At 27.9% G+C, this 26,697-nt stretch overlaps 1 protein-coding gene and 1 long non-coding RNA gene across 3 annotated transcripts in view; one reads left to right on the plus strand and one right to left on the minus strand.

The window, feature by feature from the left end:
• The first annotated feature begins 1,121 nt into the window (after positions 1-1,121).
• lolal (longitudinals lacking protein-like) lies at positions 1,122-26,402 on the plus strand. 2 transcript variants are annotated; one of them, XM_075382263.1, is made up of 3 exons: positions 1,122-1,269; positions 11,643-11,867; positions 19,513-26,402. In XM_075382263.1, the coding sequence occupies exons 2-3, from the start codon at positions 11,679-11,681 to the stop codon at positions 19,705-19,707; spliced, it is 384 nt and encodes a 127-aa protein (XP_075238378.1). In that variant the 5' UTR covers positions 1,122-1,269; positions 11,643-11,678; the 3' UTR covers positions 19,708-26,402. The 2 variants fall into 2 exon arrangements, with proteins under 2 accessions (XP_075238378.1, XP_075238379.1); XM_075382264.1 differs by having other exon boundaries at positions 1,144-1,274.
• The window catches only part of LOC142334321 (uncharacterized), a 33,509-nt gene continuing 16,079 nt past the window's right edge, over positions 9,268-26,697 (minus strand). Inside the window, exon 3 of the long non-coding RNA XR_012758821.1 lies at positions 9,268-9,515. This is a non-coding gene — a long non-coding RNA (uncharacterized LOC142334321). The remainder of the gene's footprint in view (positions 9,516-26,697) is intronic.

A 26,697-nucleotide genomic window follows, 5' to 3' on the forward strand; every position in this document is an offset into this window, starting at 1 on the left:
TTTATCAGATGATTTGTAATTGACTGCATTAAAGTTTGGAAAGAAAAAATATGAGCTCAAGAGAAATAGACCTACTGGTGATACTGAAGAAATGAAAAACTTAATTCAGGAGCTTCAAAGGCTTCCTGAACAAACAATTCTTATTGAAGAACATCGGAAACTGATACATCTTCAGATAGACAAGAAGATATCAAAAAATGAAAATATGAAATGGAGTTAAAAAAACTTCATTCAGAATTGGGCAAAAAAATAATTCCGAAAGTGTTCAAACACAAAACAAAAGTATTTTAATATGAATTCTTAGTATTGCCATAAAAATGTTTTGATACAATTTTTATATAATTTTTTTCTCCATTATGTTTATTTTTACTTCAATTTTTTCATACATGCATCAAATAAAACATTTTCTCCTTTAGCCCACTACTTATTAAAAAAATATTTAAGAAATAAAAAATAAACTAAAGAAATAAACGATAAAAAAATAAATACAAATTAGCATGTGCATTCAATGTTCATGTACATGTTTATACAAGTATCAGTGCGGTACTGAATTTCACTTTTGTTTTTAACTCTCATATTCACTTGAAGAAATGTAGCGAACTTTTGCATATAAAGTATCACGCTTTTATGCTTAACCTGATTATTGATGAATTCCGGTTTAACAATATGGATGAATAAAAATTATGGGAGAATTGTACAAGAAGTGCAATAAAAACAAGTTATGAAATAAGTTCAGTAAGTTACATTTTTTTAAAATTTGTTATTAATGTTATGTAGGTAGCGCTAGTTGAAATAGCACAAAATCATTCGTTAAAACTTAACATTTTCGTTCAGATAAACAACTGAAAATTTTAGATGTTTGCGCCCTTACATTAAAATACTATTTCTTTATAAAGAGTTTAGTCAGTATAATATTAATTTTAAAACTTCAATTTAAGAGTATTTTAAGAGCATTTATTACTTTTTAATTTACTTTTTATAAACTGAATTAAAAAATTGCTGTTTTTCAAAATTATCTTCAATTCAATTAATTTTATGATTATATTCTTTGAGTGTGATTCTGTTATAAGTTAATAAATTGACTATGTAGTTGAATGATGAAATCACTTGATATTTATGAAAGAAATTCTGAAGCAGTAAGAATATTTGATCATAGTAGCAATGGTAGTCTGTGAACAAACACACGGCTGTAATTTCATATTGAACTTTTTGTGAGCTTGTGTTTTAAATTTTATAATTTGTTACACGCGTCGTTAATATATCGTACAGGTAAGGTCTGTGTATTTCAGAAAACGAATGGACAAATTTGCAGCTAGATAAGATATGTTTCCTTTGCATTATGGATGTAAAATGTTTTGACGTTCATTTGTTGTACTACCCTTAGTTCCCATAAATAATGTATTTAAACGTAAGAGATCGTTATGTCATAATTTTCAATTTAAATGATTTTTCGTACGTCATTTGTATTTATTTTTCATTACCTGAAGTATTACGCCTTTTAACTTTTACGGGACTGTCATTTGCCATGTGTGATGAATTAGATGATGAGCTGCAAAAGGTTCAAAATAGTCGTTTTGGTTATTGCCTCTCATAATGTTATAAATTTGGTTGAATTCCTTTGTATGTATGTATGTTGGCCTACCTCTATTAGTAAATTTTTAGGTTTATCTGAATTCGCTTAATTGAATGACTAGTTGACAGTTTTTTGTTTTTTTTTTCAAATTTATTTTCGATATATTAGTGCCAGATATAAAGTACTTTTAAACGGTTATCATCAGTATATTCTTTGTGAATTTAGGCAACATGTTTAATGTTTCTTTTTAATAATTGAAATGAGATTGGTCATGTTTTGTAATAATATTGTATTTTATGTTAGCAGTGAAAACAGTTTGTGGAAAATACTGTGTGTGTGTTCTTACGTAGTTTTTCATGATAAAAAACATGTTAATAAACATTCAGTTAAAAGAATAAATAAAAAGGAGCTGCTACCTTTAAAGTGAAAATCACTATATTCACAAAATAAATCAAAAAATGTTTTCTTGCAATGTATGCAATTCTTAAAAGTTAAAGAACCTCCTGAAGTTAAATGTTCTTGGTTTTATTGTATTTGAGTTTGTTTCAGAACTGGTAATTATTGTCGTACAGCCCCAGTGGGGTAATTCCGTAAAAATTTTTAAATACTTTGTACAATAACATTTGGCTCAATGTTCTCAATTTTAATAAATAGTTAAACTGTTACTGGATTATAAGTGTATTTGTGGGCTGCATACATGATGCCTCTTAAATCAATTGTTAAGTCTTAATTAGAGAAAGAAAATTATCTGTTCAAGAAAATTATTTTCTTAAAAATTAAATTTTTAATCACTATTAATAAATTTGGTTTAGGCATATAAACAAACTAATTAAAAATATTACTTATTTTCTTAGGTGTGACTATATTCTATATGTTTTCAAAAAACTTTTTTGGAATTGTTTTCCAATTTGCTTGTCTGTATATGTTTGTTACTTGATATGTGCTTTTTCTATTGTTTGTGCCAAATTTAATGTTAATACAATTTGAACACTGAAACTGTGATAAAATTAAATTTACTAATACCAATTTAACACATAAACAACATAATTATTTAAGAAAAAAGTTACCAATAAAATTGATTACCATTATAAAGATTAGATTAAACTATTAACTGTAAGGAAAGCATGTTATTAGACAAGCAACATCATACATGAAGAAACTGGAAAGTAGTTCTGAAAAGGTTTGCATATACAATAAACAAAACAAGTTTCATTAAAAAATTTTTTTTTTTAAATATGAATTATTTTATAAAACGAGTTATGGCATGTTTTAGATATTAACAGAATATTTTTATTGTTTTTGAATGAACTGTGTTTAAAATTAAGTATAAAATATTTAGAATGATTAAAAAATCTACTGACAGACCAATAGTAAAAATAAAATTAGTAGTATAAAAAAAAATTATGTGTTCTTAAAAGTAAATACATGCCCTTTTATTTACTTTATAATCCAAATTTAGCTCAACAGATTCAATTACTTAATCTCTTAAGCCATCTCTTAATCTGTCACATCATTATTTTTATTATTACCTTCAATATTATTAAAATTGTATTATATTGTTATGATACTATTACTTATTGCTTGGTTCAGTAATTGACATCATCCCAGTTTGTAATTTGACAGCTGTTTTGTGATATTGCAAGGTCCCAGTTTAAGAGGGTTTTACCAATAGTTGAAATACTGAAATCTTTATCACCGTTTGTTCCTAATAAATATACTGTTAATAGATCAAACATTGGTCACTAAATCGTATGATCTTAGAAGTTTGTTATAGGCTGATTGTGAAATTAACAAATATTCTGGCTGACTGCTCAACTATATATTTCCAGATATTTATTTTTTATTTGTATTATTTGTATATACAGAATAGAGAGTTTACCAATATTATTTTTTTTAAAGAAAAAATAATTTATAATTGAGTTTTCTCTTAATTCAAAACTTCATTTAGTTGTAGAATCCTCTATTTTATATTTAAAAAAACATATGTTAAAAATTTAATTTTTTAAATCAAAAGTTTTTGCAATCACGTTTTCTTAATATATCAATCATATGTGTGCTATCTATCTTTGTTAGTTTCATAATGGGGTCACAGGTTCTTTTTATCACAGATGAAAAATATAGGAATTATATTATTTTAGTGAAGAAATAAGCATTTTTCCATTTCTCTTGAAGTACTTGCACCTTTCAGTCTATCTTTTGCACCCTCAGATACAACACTTTTATTCAAAAATATATATACAGTTGGATACAAGTTGTGATTATTGATTATGAATGTCACAGTTTGATAACCAGCTATACACTGAACATAAATCATGAATGGGGATTATGCTAAGGTGGCACCTAGGTGCAACTATTGCTCTGATGTGCCAAGAAACATGTCTGATTTAAATCTTCCGTTTTTAAATAAGGCTTTTTTTAACATCAATGTTTCAATAGTTTTCTCTTAAGTAAGACATGTCATTTTATTTTTTTAAATGATACCTTGACAGGTGGTAACCATTACCCACCCTTTTAGTTTTATTAACAATTTTCGATTAACTTACCACAACACATGCCTGGCGTAATGCGTGTTACTTATTGAATTTTTAATTTTAGTTCTGCTGGTGTTTGCAATTGCTTTAGGTACACCTTGCTCTTGAGCAAACCACAAAGAAAAAGTCACATGGGAAAAATTAGGAGATCTAGCCAATCAGTGCCCTCATTTTTGGATATGATATGGTTCACAATGAGTTTTCTTAAAGCAGTAGTAAATACATGAGCAGTATGATTTGTAACATGGTCTTTCTGGCACCGAGTAATTTATAGCCTCTGAAAATCGAACTAATCCTTGCCTCAAAAATGTTGTGGCTGTGCTTGTGTACACAATAAGCTGCACTAATTGTTTAGGGTTTCTTTGATCATCTTGAAAAAGTATGGTCCATTAATGCCACATGATTAAATTGCACAGACCACACTATGACCTTAGACCATTCAAAGGTTTCTCATCTAATTGCCAGTAACCAAATCAACATTTTTTAATTCCTGAACATCTTGAATTTTATTGGGATGAAAATTTAAGTCCTTATATATTGATTTGATGAATCGATGGTTCACCAATGTTTAATGCTGATTCATGTTTATAGTTAAAGAAATTTTTAAATTGTTATAGCAGTTTGAAATCTTCCATTTTTTTTGGCATTTAACATTTTGCTGCTCCTTTATTTTAATTTAATATGGACCCAGTTTCCTCAAACCTTTTAACCCATAAGTTAATCGCATGAACAGCACCCACCTGTGACATGGAATATTGAACTAATTGTTCAAAGAAATAACCTTTCAACAGTTGTCATGGAGACATCAGTTTTATAAAACTTGCACTTGCCCACCGTTCTGTGTTTATTAAATGACAGTAAATGACTTACAATATATCAAGTTCATCATCCTCAGCCAAATGTTAAATGAATAACCAAGCTACATTTTTCCACTTCACTTATGTGCTCTTTATTACCGTAACTCGGAAAACTTATTCCCAAAAATTATGCTACATTTTTTAACAGTTTTTATTTTTTATTATTATATATTGTTTTGTAAATATTTATAATTTCCTGCATTTCTCTGAACAAATATATGCAACACAATTAGAATTTCATTGGAATATATAACTTCAAAAACTGTAATTAGTATTAGTACTCAATTTGTATTAAAACAAATTTTAAGCAAAATAATCTCACCGTTCGATCTGTCTGTTGAAAAGGTTATCTTATAGTTATTGGGTTTGTGTAGTTATGTTCTAAATTTTATCTTTTTCAGTTGTTTGTAACAGGAAATATTTGTCATCAGTTGTAATTTACTCTAGCAGATAAAGCAGAAGAATCTCTCATCTAATATTCAGTTCAAAATCTATTTGAAATAGGTTATAAACATAGAAAGTAAACTTGTATTGGTACTTACATATTAGCATGTTGACCATAACCATAACGATCTCGTAACTTTGAAAACACTTCAAAGCTACAGGATCATTAATATATTTTACATATTAAAAATATAAGCATTACTGCTTATAATTGTAGATATAAATTAACCTAACTTAACCTATGCTTACCTCACTCGCTAACCTCAACTAATTAACAGTAATGTTTTGATTATTTAAATAATAAGTAATTCCAGTAATTACTGAATTTATTATTATTTATAAATACTATTATTATTTATAAGCATCAAAACATTACTGTGTTATAATCAAGTTTAGTGAATGAAGCGAGCAGAGGTTGAGATATTTAAATTATATTTGTGATAAATAAATAAAAATGTTAATATAATGATTGTATCAGGTGATATTAACAATAACCCAAAAGTTTGCAATTTATTGGTTGACTGGCTAATGCGTATGTACCCTTGTATCTGTGTTTTTCACTTAATAGTCTATCCAGAGTAAATTCCAGATGTAAAATAAGCTCTCAGTCAAATTTCAGAATGAGTATATTACTATTTACACTTTGAAACCTGGGCTTTTCGGCACATGTTAGTCCATGATAACTGGACAGTTTAGACTGGTTTAAAAAAAATTCCTACCTATCATAATTCTAAAATTTCCTTTCAGAATTTTATCACCTGAAAGAAAATGACAGGCAGATTTGTTCTATGTAAAAAAAAGACAAAACTTACTCGAGTTTGTATGCCATGTTGAAATTTCCCTTTCAAATGCAGAAAAAAAAATAGCTGCGATGGAAGTACTTAATATTTTTGTAATTATTGTATGTATCTTAAATTATTTATATTGCTTATAACTTTTTTTTTAGGAACTCAGAAACGTATTCTTTCAGTATAATATAAATTCAGTTAGATAATACTTTATAGTAAAAAGTTATGTCGTGTCAAAGAAAAACTTTTTTTAGTAAAATACAGCGCAAAACCAGAGTTTGTCTGATGTTTTACTTCCAGTGAATACTGCTGTTTCACACACTTCTGTTTATTTACACTTTAGAACTAGATATAGATGGAAACATTATTATTCTTAGAAATTATTTTATAATTAAAAAAAAAAAAATTATAAGAGAGTAACAGTGATATTTATAAAACAAAATTAAATGTAAACTAAGAAAAACTAGTATTTACAAATAATTTGCCTTTGTATGATACACTTTGAAACAGTCTGGTAAACACATTGCAACTTTAGTCTAACCCACCAGGTTGGTCTAGTGGTGAATGCATCTTCACAAATCAGCTGATTTTGAAGTTGAGGGTTCCAACGTTCAAATCCTAGTAAGAGGAGTTACTTTTATACGGATTTTAATACTAGATCGTGGATACCAGTGTTCTTTGGTGGTTGGGTTTCAATTAACCACACTTCTCAGAAATTGTCAACCTGAGACTGTACAAGACTACACTTCACTTACACTCATACATATCATTCTCTGAAGTAATACCTGACTGTGATTCCTGGGTGCTAAACAGGAAAAAACTTTACAGTCTGGGCACCACCAGCTTGAGATATTTAAATTATATTTGTAATAAATAAATAAAAATTTATTTACTTAAAATAACTTGCTTTATTTTAACTCGCATTATTTTTCAATTTTTTTTCCATGTTTGTCCTCAAATCTTGCATCCTTAATTTAACATACTTCCTGACATTGCCAATTAATGAAAATTTGCAGTTACTAAGGTCAGGTGACAATACAGTATTCCACCATTACTTTTACAAACATTCCTCTGTATGGGGGTAAATTAAGAGTGTGGGTGTAAAAAATTGCAAAATCTGCAAAACGGCTGTGCAGGGGTGTAAATCTAGATTAACCTACCTACTAATTAATTAAACTCATCCAATGTATGATAATAATTTGATTAATTTATAACTAAAATATATAATGCAAGTTTGTAAAAAACTTTAATAATTTGAGAGATGGCATACACAGTTTGAATTATTTTTTTATATGTAGGTGTATGCTAGTTTTATAATAAATAATATTAATGATGATATACACTAATCTGTAAAATTTTATGAATTTTTGAAAACAATTTTTTTTTAAATTCAAATTTTGGGTTCAAATAATTTTGATGGGACTGGTGATAGAAATCTCAAATTTGCACAACTTAGTGTTTTTGTAGATCTTTATGTCAAATAAAAAAGTCACTTGTTATTGTACTAATAAAAAACGTTATAACAAAAATCATGTAAAACCTGATAAAAGCATTTTGACTCACTATATAAGTGCTCCAAGGGGGTTTCTTGTGTTCTTTGCACTTTACATTTTTACATATTTTTTATTTTTAGACCCTATGTTATTGAAGTTGATGTTTTCAATATTTTTAAAATTATTAATGATAGGTCATAATTTAATGATTATTTAACCAATACTAGTAACCTAATACAATTTTAATTCAAAAATGCTTGTAAAACTTACCCTTACCTTAAATATTTGAAACGGTTAACACAGAGAGAATTTACAGGAACTAAATTTAAATTTGGAAAAATGTATTCTTTAAGAGCTTGCTCTAATGTTATTTGTCTTAAGTTTTTCTTAACTGGTTTTTTTATGAGTTCTCAAAGGGTCACAACAGGGCCATACAGGTGACTGAATTTTTCATCATATTTATAAACACTAGTGACATCTGAATTGACATAAAAAAATAAGTTATTGGTTTTCATCACTAAATTCACAAATTTTAATGAGTTCTTTTTGCAGTGTACCATACACTGTTTAATTCCTATGGGAACATTGTTTGTCCATTGTTTTATGTGAAATTACTTGAAAATAATGTAAAAATTTAACTGATTTTAACATTTTCAATTATATTATTATAAGTAAAACTTTATTATTTAATGAACACTTTCAAACACAGGATAAAATTTGAGACAAGATGTGAACAGGTCACTGACCAGTCTGTAACTGCAAAGCTGAACAATGCAGCAAGCATAAATGAACATTTTGCAACATGAATTTTCCTGATGACTGGAAATGACTTCAAGCACCTGTTGTAACATGAACATTGCAGTTGAATGGTTCAAACAAGTCTATTTTAATTATAATAAGTATAGAAATATTAAACTGCCAAGAAGACAAGAAACTCTCTTGGAACACTTAGTGAGTCAAAATGGTATTGCGTTTAACAGATTTTTCATGATTTTTGAGAGGTTATAACAATATACAAGAAAGGCTTTTATTTGCCCTAAAAATCTACAAAAACACTGTAAGTTGTGCAAATTTGCGATTTTTATCACCAGTCTCATCAGAGTTATTTGAAGCCAAAATTTGAATTTAAAAAAAAATTATTTTTCAACAATTCATAAAATTTTACAGATAAGTAAGTATATCACCATTAATATTATTTATGGTAAAACTACTAACTATACCTACATATAAAAAAAATTCAAACTATATATGCCATCCCTGCCTCTTGAAAACAATTACCAAAAGTGAAATTTCACAGTTTTTCATGTTCAACTTTATTGGTAATTTTCTCATAGAAAGAAGAGAGAAAGGTAAATAGACCATCAGACCAATCTTTTACCTTGAGAAAATATGAGTGAATTACTTTTTGTTTCTTCTTTCCAGAACTAATAGTTTTTTAGTTATGATTTTTTTCGTAGACCCTTACAATCAAAACTAGGTGTGTGCACCGTAACAAAAATGGCCGTCATAGGCTAATTGCTTAAACATAAAATGAAAAAAAAAATAGTTTTAAGGTCCTGACACATGTAGGAGTGGGTAAGTTTCAATTTTTATTTTTGAATTGGTCAAGCAACCACTTTTGGGTCACTTCAAATGGATTGACCCAACAGTAAGGTAAATAAATGCAACATTTAAATTATGTTTTATGTTTTTCTTATTTAATGTAACCATATTCATAAAATTTCATTCCAACATAACCTACTGATTCTGCAGCGGTTATGTTATGAGTTCGGTTTTATGTTGCTCACTCTGTATATGCACTGTATACATATTACTTGGTCAGGATGCACCTAAGCAAAGAAAAGAAAGAAAATTAGACAAAATTTGTAAGACTTAATCAAAAATAAGAAACGGAAATTAAAAAATAAGACCTATTCAGTATCTAGGATCAATTTTTTTTTTTTTTAATTTGCACCCCAGTTCATTTCATTGCAGTCCAGTTCATTTTTTTAATTTGCACCCCAGTATTCATTTCAACAGAAGCTTTCAGCAGATAAAAATAATGCTTTTTATCTTTCCTTTCTTTTTTTGATTGAGAATATATTGTAATAAAAGAATTTAAAGAACAGAAATTTAAACAAATAAAAAAAATGTTCAGAACAGTTTTTAGAATTTTGAGGGTTTTCTTCCCAATGGTAGTTAAATCTGATACATGAAGGAACTCTGTAATAGCTAGAGGATCATAAGAGACTGTGACAAATATCTTATGCAATATTTTTCCTCCTGTTTCAAACTTTTTTAATGAAAATACTATTATTATTATTATTGCTGTTAATTTAAAACTGTTTAGTATAAGTTATAAGTCAAGACAAGATGGTCTAAGAACCGAAAGAAATCTTTGTCATTGAGTTCTGTTATATAGCTCTTTTGGGCGATTGCTTCATTAATAATATCTTTATTCAGTGTCAGGAAATGAATATTATGTTTACAAATAAGAATCATAATGTCTATGTATGCACAATTACTTACAATTCAGAATTACTGAAAATTCAGTGCTGTGATCTTATGATTCTTTACATAGGTGTATTTACTGCATTTTGAAGTAGGATTTAAACATAAATTTACCTAAATAACACCATAATTAAGCAATTTGTACAGATAAACTGAAAAGATTTTATATTTTGCAGTGTAGCAACATTGATTTTGCTGAATTATGTTTTTCTACAGATAGTTCTTTGAGGTTTCTCTACATGAAATTTAGAAGATAGTGAATTTTTCTTTTGGAATTTCATTGTTTCATTCTTTGGAAAATGACCAATCTGTTTTCTAGCTAAAAGTGATTTAATAAATCATCTTTATTATGTAATGTTTTTTAAGTAGGTGTAACATAATGTTTTATAGCAATGAAAATATAAAATTGAATTTTTTAAATTCAATTCGGTAATATTCTATGAAGGAATTCAAAACATTTCTTTGGATTGCATTAAAATTTCAAAAAATTGTAGTATGTTTTCTGATATTTTTCAATTGAAAAAAACAGTAGTGGTAGTATTGATATAAAAATAGCTTTTTATCAGAAAGTTATGTTAAATATTTTACTATAAAAACATATGCATACGTAATTTTCGTAGCATAAATAATCTGAAATATAGTCTTTGAAGATAATTTTTTTAGTTAAAATGTGAATGGAATATGTTTGAGCTTGTCATTAATGTTTATTATTTCATTAATTATTAAAGTGCATTTGTGAAGTTAAACATGCCTTACTGAAAATACCAGAGTTAGCCTGTATGTTTAAGTTGCATTCTTTGAAGTTTATACCATAGCATTACAAACATATGAAACAAATTCAGTTAATAACAGTAGTATTGAAAATTAATTTTTTGTTATTTTAGCCGGACATATTTTATTTACATATTTGTTATGTTTATTCTATAACCTCTAATTTCTTTTAACTTGTTATATTCTCCTAAAATGAAAAGATTCTTTTAAGAATTAATCACTTCCTATAATCTGTAATCAATGTATATTCTTTTCAAGTTCAAAGAAGAAATTATTCCATGATTGAATTTGCTAAATACTGTTAAACAGAATAATTTATTTTTCATTATGCTGTATAATTTTAAATTTAAAGTTTTGTAAGAATACATCAAACTAGCAAGTATATCCAATTTGTAAGCTGGTTTTTCAGAGTATATTTAAACTGTGCATGATATGGTTGTATATTTTAAAGTGTTTTAATGTTTTTGCCCTTAATATTTTGGATGTAAGATCTTAATGTTTGTCTGCATATCGGTTTCTATTAATAGTTGTACACATTAGTTTTTTTGTTTAAATCACTGAGCAAAACAATTAGTTTTGATCATATGAGATTTTGATGTATCAGAATTACTTATATTTTCATTGTTAATGTATTGTTAAACAAGTTTATATTAATTATTACAAAAAAAAATAAAATTTTTTGTTTTTTTTTCTAGATTCTGCCATATAATTAGTGTTCTTTTAAAGTTAAGATGGCATCAGATCAACAACAGTTTTTTCTTAAGTGGAATGACTTCCAGTCAAATATGGTATCATCATTTAGGCATCTACGTGATGAGAAAAGCTTTACAGATGTAACACTTGCTTGTGAAGGACAGACATGCAAGGCACACAAAATGGTTTTGTCTGCATGCAGTCCTTATTTCAAATCATTACTTGAGGTAAGAAACCATGGTATCAGGAGTTTATCATACATTTTTATAAAATCAAAAGTTTATGTTTTATATTAGTTTTTTTTTGTTATTGTGTTTTAATTCATTTGTTTTTTTAAAAATACATATTTTGGGTTGAGAGATGTGTTTTCCCCCTTTTAGGTATTACTTCCATATTTTAAACTCTTGTTTTACATTTTTTTACTTTTACTTCTTAGTTTATTGTAAATCCTTTTGTATCATAAAATATAAGAATTCCAGTAAAAAATGCTAGCTACAATAGCTGCAAAAGTAATTTGGGAAAATGCTGATTTGATGAATAAGGAAAATAGTTATAAGGATCAAAAAGAAGGTATTTTGCTTTGGTATTTAAAAAAATATTCAAATTCTAGCCAGTCAGGGCTTGCTTCGCTCACCATCCAGGATTCGCTACACATTCATTATCCTTATGGTTGTGAGAATATTTAATATTTGGCAGATAGTCATTAAAATATCGGTTTTTATATGATTCTGTTACAAACAAACTTTCACATTTATGTATAAAATTACATGCATTTATTAATTGGATTGAGGGACATTGAAGTGCAGTTTCCTCCTCTTATTTAATAAATAGAGAATTTGTTAAATTTCATTGATACATAAGAAATATTTTTACCGCACAAAATAATGAAATTCACTTATTGCAATGTTTTGATTGAAAGAAAGTTTAATATTGGAATTATTCAGATTTTTTCTGATGGTACATTGCACAGTACATTTTCAAATGTTGTGGAACAGAACAGAGAGAAAAACAAACTGGATTGGTCATTTTGCTACATTTTTCTAAATCTTCAAATTTATGTAACTTTTACAGATTTCATTCTTAAACAGTTAGGTTGTATTTAAATATTCATGTATTAAAAACCTAGATTTACATGTTATAATTTCTTTTTAATTTGCAAATATATAGAAAAATTAAATAATTTTGGAAAAATGAAACTGTTAATTTACAAATTATTGTTTTTTCAGATGGAAGTATTTTAGTAAACATAATTATATAAATGTATGAAAACATATCCACATTTTATTCCATTTGACAAAAATTCAGATGTCTACTTACAAAATGTATATTCACTACTGAATTTGTAAATGTGTTTTACATTTTATATTTGCCTTATTGATACATGATTTGGTATATTTTTGTGTGTTAATGATTAATGGTATGTCACACCTTCATATCAGGCTATATTTATATTTAAGTATTTAAATTACTGCATTTTAAACACCTTTTTTTATTCTGTAATAGTAAGAGACATGTTTTCTATTGCAAAGTGATCTTGTGCTTTCTCAAAAGCAGAAACAATTTGGGGTATCTATCTAAGATGTGAAACATGGAGGAAGACAATATGCAAAAGATATATTAATAGGGTGCAGAGAAATCATATTAATAGATGAACCAAGAAGTAAACTATTTGCAAATAAAAATGAGATGCAAATCCGAGAAGAAAAAGCAGTCTGTTAGTTAATGTTATTCAGATAAAAGATAATTATAATAAGAACTTTTTAATATTACTTAGGATTATGTTCCTGAAAAATAAAAGCCATACTTTTTTCACAATGTGCCTTTATGGGTTGAGTATTAAGAAATGAATTTCTTAATACTTTCTTAAGAAATGAATTTCTTAATAGGGTTGAAGTCATAAGTCACCACTGCATTTGGTTGATCAGTGGTACCAGTGCTATAAGTTTTATTTATGAGGAATAGAGTAATGAGAAATTATTAAAATGTAACAAAAAATTAAAATATTTTAGGCCATCCTGAATAGTTAACTGTATGTGATTATTCTTCAACTAATTAAACTTCTCAGGAGTAGCATCCTGAAGTTGAAGGATGTGAAGTAAAATTGTAATGTTAAAAAATGTTGAGGCCAGTCATAGCCACATTTATTTAGTTGGTTTCTGTAGATTACTTAAATTGAAAATAATGATGGATGTAGTTTCATTGGTTGCTGTTGGCATTTATTAGTGGCAAATTGCTGTAACAGTTAGTTAAACTTAAAAGAAAAACTCTGGAAGGAAAAGAAAGAAAATTTATTTGCATTATAACAGATTATTATCATGAGTGAACAATTAGAGATAATCCTTATTTTTCTGCAAAAATTGCATAAATAAATTAATAAGAGTAATTCATAAAAGTGATTAAAAAATTATATATAATTTTTTAATATTGCAAACATTCCTTACTCATTTTCTTAGATTGCGTTATATTTTATGAAATCTGTATCCAGATTGAGAGAAATAAATATTGAGTATAATAAACTCAAATCAAACACAAGTAAATAAGGATATGAAGTAAAGCATTTGACTTGAGATGATAAAAATATGTTAGTAAAATCTTAAACATTCTGATAATGAAAAAGTGTTTTTAAGATTTTTTAACCCTACTCCTTAATATCTTTGTATATTTTGGTTTGGTTTATCAGTGTGTAAATTGTATGCTAATTTCAACATTTAAGGTCAGAGAAGTACCGTTTTTCCTGTTTCTAAAGGATAGAGGAACTGGTGATTATGGTTTTCATTATTTTTTTCTTTCTTTATTTTAGTATACTTGGCCTCTTTCCATTTCACTTTCTTAAATCAATAGCAGGCTGATGTGTAATTATTTACCTATCCTCATTAATCAGTTACCTATTCACAGTGACTTTCACTTGGTGAATGATTTTAAAAAATACTCCAACTATTTGAAAGGATCTTTTTTCCTTTTAAATTCATTTTACCAGCCCATAAGTTATTGTGGCAATGATTTTTATGTAAATGCTATTGCTCCTGTAATGTGACTAGAATAATTACCGAATATGTAGATCTATTAGAGGAGAAACATTTTATTTTGTGATGTGAAAAGGAAAGGAAAGTTAGAAATTTAATCTGCTTAAGGCCAGAGAATATTCATTTCTGAATTCAGTTCAACATTAAAAAAGAAACAGTTTAGATGTTAAATTAATGAAAAAGGAAAAAAAATAAATTCAGAAAAATAAATTATAATAAAAATTTGCTGTCAAAGTAAAAGTTTAGAAAATTTTGAAAATAATATTTTAACCCAAAATTTGTACCAAAGATATTAAAAGTAGTATACGAGGTGTGATCAAAAAATACGGTGAATGAATTTTTATAGCGGCAACTGCCGATGCTACATCCATATGCTGTAATTTGTCCAATAGCGAGACTGAGACAGGCAGGGACAAGTTGTAACACGTTAGAGCTTGCCAGTCAGCTGCTAGAGTGAGGTTGTGTTTATCGTGTCTGTCGCGCAACATGGATTTTGAAAAACGCATTAACATTAAGTTTTGTTTTAAGTTGCAAAAGAATGCCAAAGAAGCTCATGAAACGTTAGAATCGGTGTACGGTGATAATGTGGTAACTTTGAAGACTGTGGTCAATTGGTATGACCGATTTAAAAACGGAAATGAGTCTGTTGAAGACAAGCAGCGTGTGGGACGTCCAGTAACCTCAAAAACAGTTAAAAATGTGCAAAAAGTGGAAACAATGGTTCGTTCAAACAGGCGAATGACTATTAGAGAGCTATCGGAAGACCTTAGCATATCGTATGGATCCGTTCAAAGCATTTTAACTAATGAATTGCAAATGAGACGAATGAGTGCAAAATTTGTTCCCAGACTTTTGAGTGATGAACAGAAGGAAAATCGTGTGTCAATTTGCACGGAGTTGAAGGGTTGTCTTCATGCAGATCCGGACTTATGGGCAAAATTGTAACTGGAGATGAAATTTGGGTCTATGGCTATGACCCTGAGACCAAAATGCAGAGTTCCCAATGGAAAACCAGTTCATCTCGTCGCCCTAAAAAGGCACGTCAGTCAAAATCCAACATCAAGGTCATGCTCGTTTTTTTTCGATAGTGAGGGCATAGTGCGATCAGAGTTTGTTCTAAGGGGAACAACTGTAAACTCTGAATTTTATAAGGGTGTACTGCAATGTTTGCGAAACGACGTACGAAGAAAGCGACCAGAAAAATGGACCAATGGCATCCTTCTTCACCTTGACAACGTGCCGTGTCACACCTCGCTTCTCATTCGCTAGTTTTTGGCCGAAAAAAGTGTTCCTGTCTGTCCACATCCGCCATACTCACCGGATTTAGCACCATGTGACTTTTGGCTCTTACCAAAAATTAAAACTGTGCTTAAAGGAAAACGTTTTGACACCATTGCTGACATTGAGAGGGCCACGACCGAGCAGCTGAAAGCCCTTCCGAAAGACGCTTTCCAGAAATGCCTCCAGTCATGGAGTCAACGTTGGGATAAGTGCACTGCTAGCCAAGGACAGTTCTTTGAAGGAGATTAAATCGAATTCTATGTAACCTTATTACTTTTTTAATAAAAAATTATTCACCGTATATTTTTATCACACCTCGTATTTTGTGAGCTTCCCATTAACTTCTGTGAGTTTAAACATCTCATTCCAGATTGAAATAATATTTTTAATACTGTAACCACTTTTGATTATCCAAGTTTTCACCATTAAAAAATTACTTTGATAATATTATTATAAAAAAATGGTTTAAGAGATTACTGAAAGATATTAAAAATTCATTTAAAAAAAAAGAAAGATCACAATGTTGACCATATTGGTCATCATTCAAAGCAGAAGAAAGAAGATTAAGATAAAAGTAATATCTCAAGAAATGTAGGTACAATCTGTAGTTGCTGTTACATAAAATTTTCAGTGAAGAATCTAATAGATTCCATGAGATGTGTAAGTTCTCAGAATTTTCTCTGGTTTTTCATATATACAGATCGCCAAACTCTCCCATACGTGATCTCTAGTAATGTGATCAAATGTCACATGGGTCTTAGGTTTTTCTAATATCAATATAAAATTAACCCCTCAAAGTAAACAGAAAAAAAATAAAATCAAAATTAGTATAATTCATTTTAAATAAAACAGGTTAGTGAAGTCGTTGAGGTTCAAGACAAGGAGACCAGCAACAAACAATTGAATGCATGAAATAAAAGAACCGTCACAGTGTAAGCTGTGTAAAAATAATTAGTCAGTTGCATTATAAATGTTATAATCACTTGCTTTTTATATCGGTGTCACATTAAAAGATTTTTCAGAGCTTATAAAAAAACTTTTATAAAAATTACACTGATAAACCAATAATATTACTTAGATATATGTAGAAAGTGTCTTGTCTTTTTTTACCTGATGCATACAAATGAAGAATTAATTCAAGGACATTAAAATTTACACTTAGAAAGCAGTAATGACCATTAAAAAAAAGTAGGAAATGAGAAGAAGCATATTTATAAAAAAGACAAGGTTGCCAAAACAATACTGACCTGGTTATCAGCAATTCATATCTTACTACCAGATACTGAGAACAAAAGAAACATTATTCAAAACTAAAAATAATATTCTCAACAAAAGCAACAACAGACCAATAAAAATAATTAAAATGGAAATAAATTTTTATGAAATGAGAGCAAAAATAATTTGTGATATTTATCCAAAATTAGAAATTACTGTATTTATCCACATAAGCCCTGCCCCGCATAAGACCTGCCGGCTACTTTTAAGATTAATGAGAAAGAAAAAACTTTAGAATGTATACTCATTTACCCTTAGATACTTCAATAAATGGAAGATATAACCCTGTTTCACTGATTTATTTATTTATTATAGTTATTACAAAAGGACATAAATATTTACAATTGCTGAGCTTTCCGTTAGTCACCTCTTCACTTTTGTATCCATTTTCAGATCCAGAATCAGAGTCTTCGTCCTCTTCGTTTTCCCAGAGCATATAACCTTCTGTCCCATCCATATTATTTGAAATTGAATATATTTACTAGCTCTGAAGGTATGTTTTCCCATGCAGTTGATATCTATTCACAGACCAAGGAGTAGGAGATGGTCATTTTATTTCTTCCAGAGTGTAAAGAATGATCATTGTTTGCCATCAAAGAAGAATAAAATTCTTTAATACATACATCTTAAGGTTGGAGGAGAGAAATTTCCTCCTGGAATAGTTAGTAATTAGGATTATTTTTCAATAATGAATTTTTCACATTTTCAGTTAAATTTCCCTGAAAGCTATCAAGGACGAGCATAGATTTTATCTTTTGCAAGATTTTAAAGCTATGAAACCATACCAATTTCAGTCATTCAACCATTAAATGAGTATGAGTTAAATGAGTTCAAAATTGAGGTTTTGTGCAAACCAATAACACATCACTGAAATTCTGTGTTTCCAGGCAATTTATCAAACATGACAGTTATAGTTGAATTTAAAACAATGACATTTTTAGTCTCTTGAGAATTTGAGAGTTTGAGAATTTTGTAATCACATCTCATGCATTCATATATAAGGGTGAATCAAATATAAATAGTAATTTTTTTTAATGAATTTATTGATTAATAATATACACAGTTCATCATACCTTCATCATTTCTCTATGTAGTTTTCTGCATAATCTACACACTTTTGCCAATAATTTGGAAGCTTGAGTATTCTTATTCATAAAAGGTTTGAGGATGAGGCATCAACCAATTGCACACACACTCCACTATATCTTTATTTTTTGGTCGTTCCCCTGCAAGTGATACTTTCAAGGTGCAAACAAAAACTAGTCATAGGAGCCAAATCTGGACTGCAGATAGAGTGGTTGAGGGTTTCCTAGTGCATTTATTTTTCCCATTAATCCCTTGTCACAATCGCAGTGTGTGGCCTGGTATTGTCATGAAGAAGACTGACATCTCTGATGGGTATAGTAAGCCGCATTCACTATTCATTGATTGTGGACAAAATCAATGAGTAAAACTCCCCTTTAGTCAAAAAAAATTGTTTAAAGAACTTTTCTGGCTGGCAGATGGGTTTTGGCCTTCACTGGGCAACCCTCATCGTCCTTGCTTTGCCACTCTACCTGTCATTTTTGACTTCAGAATGTAATGATGGACCCATGTCTCATCACATGTGACAATGCGCCTTAAAAAATCATCCCCTTCTTGTTGAACTCAATTCAGAAGTCTCTCACACATCTCCAACCTGACCTGTTTTTGATTTTTGGTTAACCACCTAGGAACCCATCAAGCACTAATCTTTTTAAAGCTAAGATGATCAGTGATAATGGATTAAGCACTCCCTTTAGCCGATTCCCACTTCTGTGATTTCAACAGTGAATCGTCGATCACCTTCAATAAGCTCTGGAACAGCATGGGTGTTGTCAGCTGTGAGACTTGATTTTGGGCATCAATCATGACTTGTTTTCTACACTTTCTTGCCTGCCCTTAAATTGTCCGGCCCATGTTTTCACTTGGTTCTGGGACAGTGTAGCATCCCCAAACTGTATCTTTAAATGAGTTAAAATTTTCACAGGTTTAACACCTTTACTAATTAAAAACTTTATGATTATTTGTTGGGCAACAGATAACAGAACTTGCTCACTCATAGCTGTACTGACAACAGAACAGAGGAGCTAACCAAGCTGGTTCCCTTTCTCTAACACACCAAACATTAACCCTCCCCACTCTGCCATTCAGCTCGGAACTGTTTTCTGCATAGAATAGCAACATTGTTTAAATTTGTTTCAATCTTGTAGAACATTAAAATTATGAATATTTTTGTTTTAAAAACTGAATCTTATTTTTCATGTATTTTCAGGAGAATCCATCAAAACATCCGATTATAATACTGAAAGATGTTCCATTCAGTCACTTGCAAGCCATCCTTGAGTTTATGTATGCCGGTGAGGTAAATGTTTCACAAGAACAGCTACCTGCATTCCTTAAGACAGCAGACAGACTGAAAGTTAAGGGACTTGCTGAAGCACCACAGGCGATCAAGCGAGAAGGCTAGGACTCTTGATATTGCCCAGCTCTATCAACCATATTACAACCACAGTGACCGTATTTTATTACAACAACTATATGTTTCAAGATCCACCCACCAACTACCGTGTTAATTGTCATACCATGTATCATATGTACAGACCGACTGATGGATTGTTTTACTTGTTGTGCATTTGTCACAACATATTTCAACACATACACATGTACACCTAGTCACTCTTATAAATAGAAAATCTATTCTATTGTAAAATAAAAAAATAGTCATTACAACTCTTCAGTCAAATCATTTTATTCAGTCAATTTGTCGGATTTTAATTATTTTAACAACATTATTAAAACAAAACTTCTGGTATGTAAAGGGTTCATATGAAAACTAAAAAAGTGTTTGGAATCAGCTGTGTCTCAAGATTTGATTAAGCAACTTTAATAATATGTATTTAGTTGAAAGCAAGGCAGTTAAGTTTTGTTTTTGTTTTGTTTCTAACGTTGCTTGTTTTTTTATCAGGCTAAATTATTGGATAATGTAAACACAGATATTGTCTACCTGAATTTTGTAAAGACAATTTATTTTAATAAAAATATTCCTAAAACTAACTGTCATATTGAAGTGTTTAACAACTTAATGCCCTATTACATAAAAGAATGCAGTTGAAAAAAAATTAATCATTTTATTTTACTTATTATTCTGAGGACTTTGTAACTTCTGTGTTCAGTTTTGAATAGAGTTGATTTGTTGATACATGTAACGAACTTATATTAATAAATTTTACAAATAGTATTTTTATTTAATATATGAACCCTACACTATTTTCTGTGATTAAGAAAGGCTGGAGAGATTCCAGTATTTTTTTTTTTTTAAATTGAACAGTTCATGCATGTAATTGGATGTAAATTCAGTTTGAAGTGTAGCCAACATTTATGAATATTTTAAAAATATACTTTTACAACAAGTGAAGTTGGTTTTTATTTCAAATTGGTTTACATTTTTATTTCATGAATATGGTGGTTTTTTATTTTTAATAAATACTTAATTTTTAATTCTCTTATTTCTATAAGAGAATAGCCACTCACAAGGTGAAGGAAAAGATAGCATACTTAACAGGACGTATTTTTTTTTATTAGCTTTATTGTGAAGTTTTGATTTTTCTAGCACCCAGATTGTTTATTAATATTGTACTTTCCATGTTATGTTTTATATTGTAAAGAATTTATAAGTTAATTGAAATTATTTTTACTACCAGTTGAAAAAAATGTTTCATTGGACTTGTAAAGGTAGTAGTTTTGTTTATACGTATGTGCATGGAGATAAAGCAATTGAAACAAAATTAAATTACCTTCAATAGAATTTAAAAAATTAACTTGCATTTGTGTTATTGAAAGTAACATTTATTTCATGTGTTACAATTTCATACAGTTCATTTATTTGAGTTTTAAATCTTGAATTTTTAATTCTTATTACTTGTAACATTTCCTCAAATCATGCCTCTAGTTGACCAGTGTATAGTCAATATCAGTTGAGGAATATTTATTTTATTATCTTCTTTTTTGTTTGACTGTTACCAGAGCCTTTTTTGAGTTATGTATGCTTCTAAGGAGGGAAAAAGTACCTACTACTTCTTAACTCATGGCTTAATACAACTCACTGGTACTATAGGCTTTGTCTAATTGCTGCTGTTAACATTGATAAGGATAAAACTGATGTCTGGGCTGTTAATTTATACATGCATACTCAGTACTGTAGCATTATATGCAAGAATTTTTTAACAATTTGAAAGGTTTACCTTATTTTAGTTGGAAATATCTTCTGGTATTACTCAAATAACTATAAGAAGTCTAACCAGTTTTCACTGATCTCCTATTATCACTGATAAATGACTGAAATTTTGTCTATATTCAGGTTCTCTATTATAAAAGTTCTTTTATTTTGTATTGTGGCATGATCATTAATTACAATTTATGCAATATAATGCAATTGATGTATTCTTCCAAAGATATTTGTAATACAATTTTCTTAAACATGTGCAGTATTATTATTGAAAACAAAGAAAACTGAATTAAATTGTTAGGATTAAATTTTTTTAAATCACATTATTGTTATATTCAGTATTTCTATATGTGTATATGAGGTAAATCTTCATTTTACAGGTAAATATTTGGTCATTTTGAAATTTACCTTCAGTTAAATTAATACTTTTTTTTCCACTTTAACAGTCATTTTTCAAATTGTGCTGCATTCAATTTAATCACCATTTCTGTTAGCTTATATGTAATTCATTCTTGAATTTAATACGTTGCAGACCTATCTTTACTTGTTTTATCTTTTTATATTTTAGTTTCTTAACGCATTGTATATTAGGTGTGTCTTTTTCATACTTTGTTACCCTAAATTTGTTGAATCCTTTAAGGATGGAAATGAATAACTCTTTTTCAGTTATGTTGATTATCAAATTTTCTGTAAAATATTGGGTCACTTCTGCCTCTGAGGCAATAGAGTGAAATAAATTTATTTTTAATAAAGAACATTGTTTGGTGGATCATTAATATAAACAGTATATATATATATATATTATATTATATATATATATATATATATATAAGTTAGATTTATATGCACATGAATTTTTTGTTTATAGATGGATGTACTGTATTATAATAATTAAATATATAATTATTACGTATTATTTTATTAGTTGGGTTTAGTTTTTCTAAATGTATGATACTCATCTAACCTCTCAGTTTGTTTAAGGTATCTAAACAAAATGTGTGGGTATATTTAAGTTACATAATTTTTAATTGTCATGAAAATAATTTAGTTTGTGGAAAGGTGTAACAGTTAGGTACTTTGTAGAATTGCATATGCGATTTCATAATTTCACTTGACTGGAATTAAGAAGAATTTTCTGTATTCCTATCTCTTAATCTATTCAGCTGCATCAGTTCTGGATTATTTTTCCTTGTTTGATTTAATCTATTTTAAATAAATTATAAATTCTGGTAAATTATAATCTATGATAAATTATTTCTAGACTTTTAAGCTTCTGTTTATAATATGTGTGGTTATATATGCTCTATTTGCTTTTTCATGTTTCAATTTTATATTAAACGTTTGCTGCCTTAAGTCAAACTAAATATTGATGTGCAAATTATGAGAAGAATAGTAAAAAGAAATAAAATTTTAATAACTTCTACAGTTTGTAACTTACATGGTAACCTTTTATGTAAAAATATAATTTGGAATTTTTTTACATTTTATGGTAATTTGCAAGTTTGATCAGAATTCAAATGCATTACTTTTTAAATGAAGGGAATAGATAGTACCTATTGTTCCCATCATTGTTATTAGCAATTAGTATTTATCCTTTAATAAAATTAACTGTTTCCACAGTTCATTAAAGGAAAATTTCAGCTCAAACACTGTAAATAATTGTTTAGTTTTGAATTTATATGTTTATTGATAGATTGTTTAGCAAATTTTGATTGTTTTACTTTGAATGATTTAATTTGGATTTTAATTGTGTTTTTTCCATAATCAGAAAAATATATTTGATGTGTACATTTTATTGTAAACGTATCCTGCATAATAAGGATTGCATTTTAGCATCAGTCAAAATAAATTTGATATATAGCTGTTAAATAATTATATATATATATACATATAGTTATGTTTTCATATTTAAAAAAAAAAAAATTGTTTTGGATCTTCATCATTAAAACTAGCTCTGATTCAGTAGATATCTGGCCACAGTTAATAAGTTTTGCTTATGTTTAAAATAATGTGAAGAAAGGTGACTATTAGTAATCAAATCAGAATGAGAAGCTAGCATTAATCTCAATACAAACCGCTACTGTTATCCCCAATACTACTTCAAATAATGTTTTAGTGTAGTTACATTTTTAAAATAACAAAGTTATATGCTATTACAATTTATCAAAAGATGAATCCCTCCACTCTAAAAGATTTTCTTGGCATTTAAATTTCTTCTTGATTGCACCTTTGTATTTTAAGTATTTTTAACTCTTGAATTGAGTTGTCACAGTAATGCATTCCAGAGTTTTTAAGATATTATGAAGGTATTGTGTTATATTGTTTTCACATTCTAAGAATTTGGGGCTGCTCTGAAATGACTCCTGTTTTGACAAGATAGAATCAGTATATCATTGACTGCTACTATTTGTTTTATATTATGAAAAAAATATAAAAGTTAAAGTGCACATATACATTATGGAAAATAAAACCTTTTTAGAGGTAAATTATTTTTAGTGGGTCTCATTTTAATTAGTGTTTAGTACAGAAAAGGTGGTTATCAAAAAGATATGATGAGGAGGTATCTTTCTATTCTAGACATGCCTGAAATTAAATTCTCATCTATTGTAACTTATTACTATAACTCTGGTAACCTGATTGACAATTTTTAATTTTAATTTGCTGCTTTTCTTGAATTTTAGAGAACTTTAATATGATAACCCACATCGTATAATAATTAAGAGAAGATTTGTGGTAGTATAGGATGTATAGACATGTTCTTGAGTAATTGACTGACAAAAAAATGCAATAAAGTTAGTTTTTAATACTAATCTAGAGTGTTTTTTTTTCTTAGAATGAATTTTTAATATATATCTAAAATATTAACAAATCTACGTAGAGAAATGTTATAAATTTATCTAGAAAATTAAAAAATCAATCAGTACTGAATGATGAATAAAGTATGGTGTCAGTTGTTGAATATAAGTGTAGTACATAGTTCCAAAACTATTCTGCTGACCTTACTTTGAGAAATGTTAAGTCATACTGTTTATCCAAACCCAGTAGCAGCCCTTACTATTTTTACAATTTTCTTTGTTTGTACTCAAAATAAAATATTCATGATATTGTTAAGTTGGGTGTTAATAATTTCCTCTTCTTGTCACGTAGATTGTAAATTTTATTCATTGTTTGAATTGTTTAAAATAAACCCTAGAATCTTTTATTATAAAACATGTTCACAGGCTTATTATATTATTTTGGCACTACATATTTTCAAAAATTATAAGCCTAAGTTTTTTTTATTTATAAAAATAAAATTATAGTTCCAGTTCTTAAATAACATATAATTAATTAGTTTTTTTTTCACTATAAAGCTGATAAGTCCTCAAATCATCCTTGCTGATCCATTTAAGAATATAATGCCTTCTACTATTAAAACTCTTTAATATTAAATAATAAGAAACTCTTAATAAGTAAAAAATAAATTAAGTCAGGAGAGATTATTAAAATAAGTTTTAAATGTAAAAATCATTAATATAATTTGCTATGTTTTTATATAATTTTGTTTCTGAATTCCCGCTGTGTAAATTAAAACAATGGAAAGTCATCACACATTGGTATTGGTTGTGATGACACCGGAAAGTCATCATACATTGAAAGGTTTGAGAATTGCATGAAATCATTGATATAAAAAATATTTTTAATAATCACAAGGTTTCTTAGAAATAAATAGTGGTTCTAAAATTATATAAGTAAATGAAATAAAGCTCAGGACTATAACCATCACTGACAACTAACCTGAAAAATAATTTTTGGCAATTTTCTCCTACAATTTAATCTGATTCATTTTTCCTTCACATCACAGAATTTTATAGTACTTCTTCTTCTGGATTCTATCTTTGTATTTAATATTTAAACTTGAATTATTAGTAAAACTAACGGATTCCAAAATTTTTCGATATGTTGTGGAATGAAGAGTAAAAGTGAAGGATTTCTATTGAAAAAGATGAGTTTCAAACTAAAAATTACATAAAAGTAGAAAAATGATTTCACTTTAGCAGATACTTAATTTGCAGTTACAGTATGTATTACACTACTCGTCACTGTAAATAAGATTGTCTGTTAGTTGAATTGCAGAATTTCTATATTATAGTGCATGTACTGTTATTTAATATTCTAGTATACATTTAAAGTTAAAGAGCATTGTAAATATTAAATTCATTATAACAATTCGGTTATTTTTTAAAACAAGCAGAGAGGTTCTAGTAAGTATTTATCTATAATTTGTATTTTTTTTGTTTTTTTTTTTTTTAATATGAAATAGTGATTTACTTTTTTCCTTTCTTCCCTCTTCATAATTATTGTTGTTTGCAATATGAAATTTAAAAATGAATATTAATTAAAAATAATACCAAATATATTATTAGATTATATAACGTTAGGTAAATATGTAGCGATGACATTGGGGTTAACTGCACCTCATTAAATATTATGTGAATGGAGATTGTGCTTTTACTGGATAAAATTCTCCAGTGGTGAAAATATTTTTATATAATAATATTTCTTAATAATAATTATTATTATTGATAATATATTTAAGTGAACAACGATAGAAATTATGTAGAAAATTTTAATTTTCTTTTCTTATCCATATTTATTTATTTTTTTGCTGCTAATATAATTATTATTTTCTAAGTGTTTGTAGAAAATTTTGTGTTTTTGGTATAAGTAGCATATTGAAGATGTTTTCCTTTTTTATAGTGATAAGTTAGGTTTGGTTTGTTGATACACTGTACTGTAGTCAATGTATCATATTTCATAAGTTGTTAATGAAACCATTCACTCACTGTTGATAGTAATAATAATAATAATAATAATAATTATTATTGTCCGTATTTTTAAAATAATGTATTTGGCTCTTATTTTAACAGTAATAAAAAAATTGTTTATAAAACGAATATCTGTTTTTAATTTATATTTTTTTTTACATTGATTTAATAATAGCCATTATTTGGTGTAGCATATGTAGCTGTTTCTTTATGATATTTTATTTCTTAATAATTATTATTTTTTTTAAATGGGAATTTTTTGAATACGTTATAAGTAGTTTAGCAAATTACATCTTAACAGAAATATAAAATTAATTTTTTGAACCTCTTTCTTTAAGTATGCAGAAATGTAACATTGCAATTATTAAAATCATAGAGAGATTATGCTCACAGTCTCGGTTACCAGACTAAAATTGCTAGAAAG

The sequence above is a fragment of the Lycorma delicatula genome, chromosome 1 (genome assembly GCF_047948215.1).
Source record: "Lycorma delicatula isolate Av1 chromosome 1, ASM4794821v1, whole genome shotgun sequence".
NCBI lineage: Eukaryota > Metazoa > Arthropoda > Insecta > Hemiptera > Fulgoridae > Lycorma > Lycorma delicatula.

Coding starts and splice junctions, on each gene's coding strand:
- lolal (XM_075382263.1), top strand. CDS start 11,679: ATGGCATCAGATCAACAACAGTTTTTTCTTAAGTGGAATGACTTCCAG. Junction 11,868..19,512: donor ATTTCAAATCATTACTTGAG/GTAAGAAACCAT, acceptor ATGTATTTTCAG/GAGAATCCATCAAAACATCC.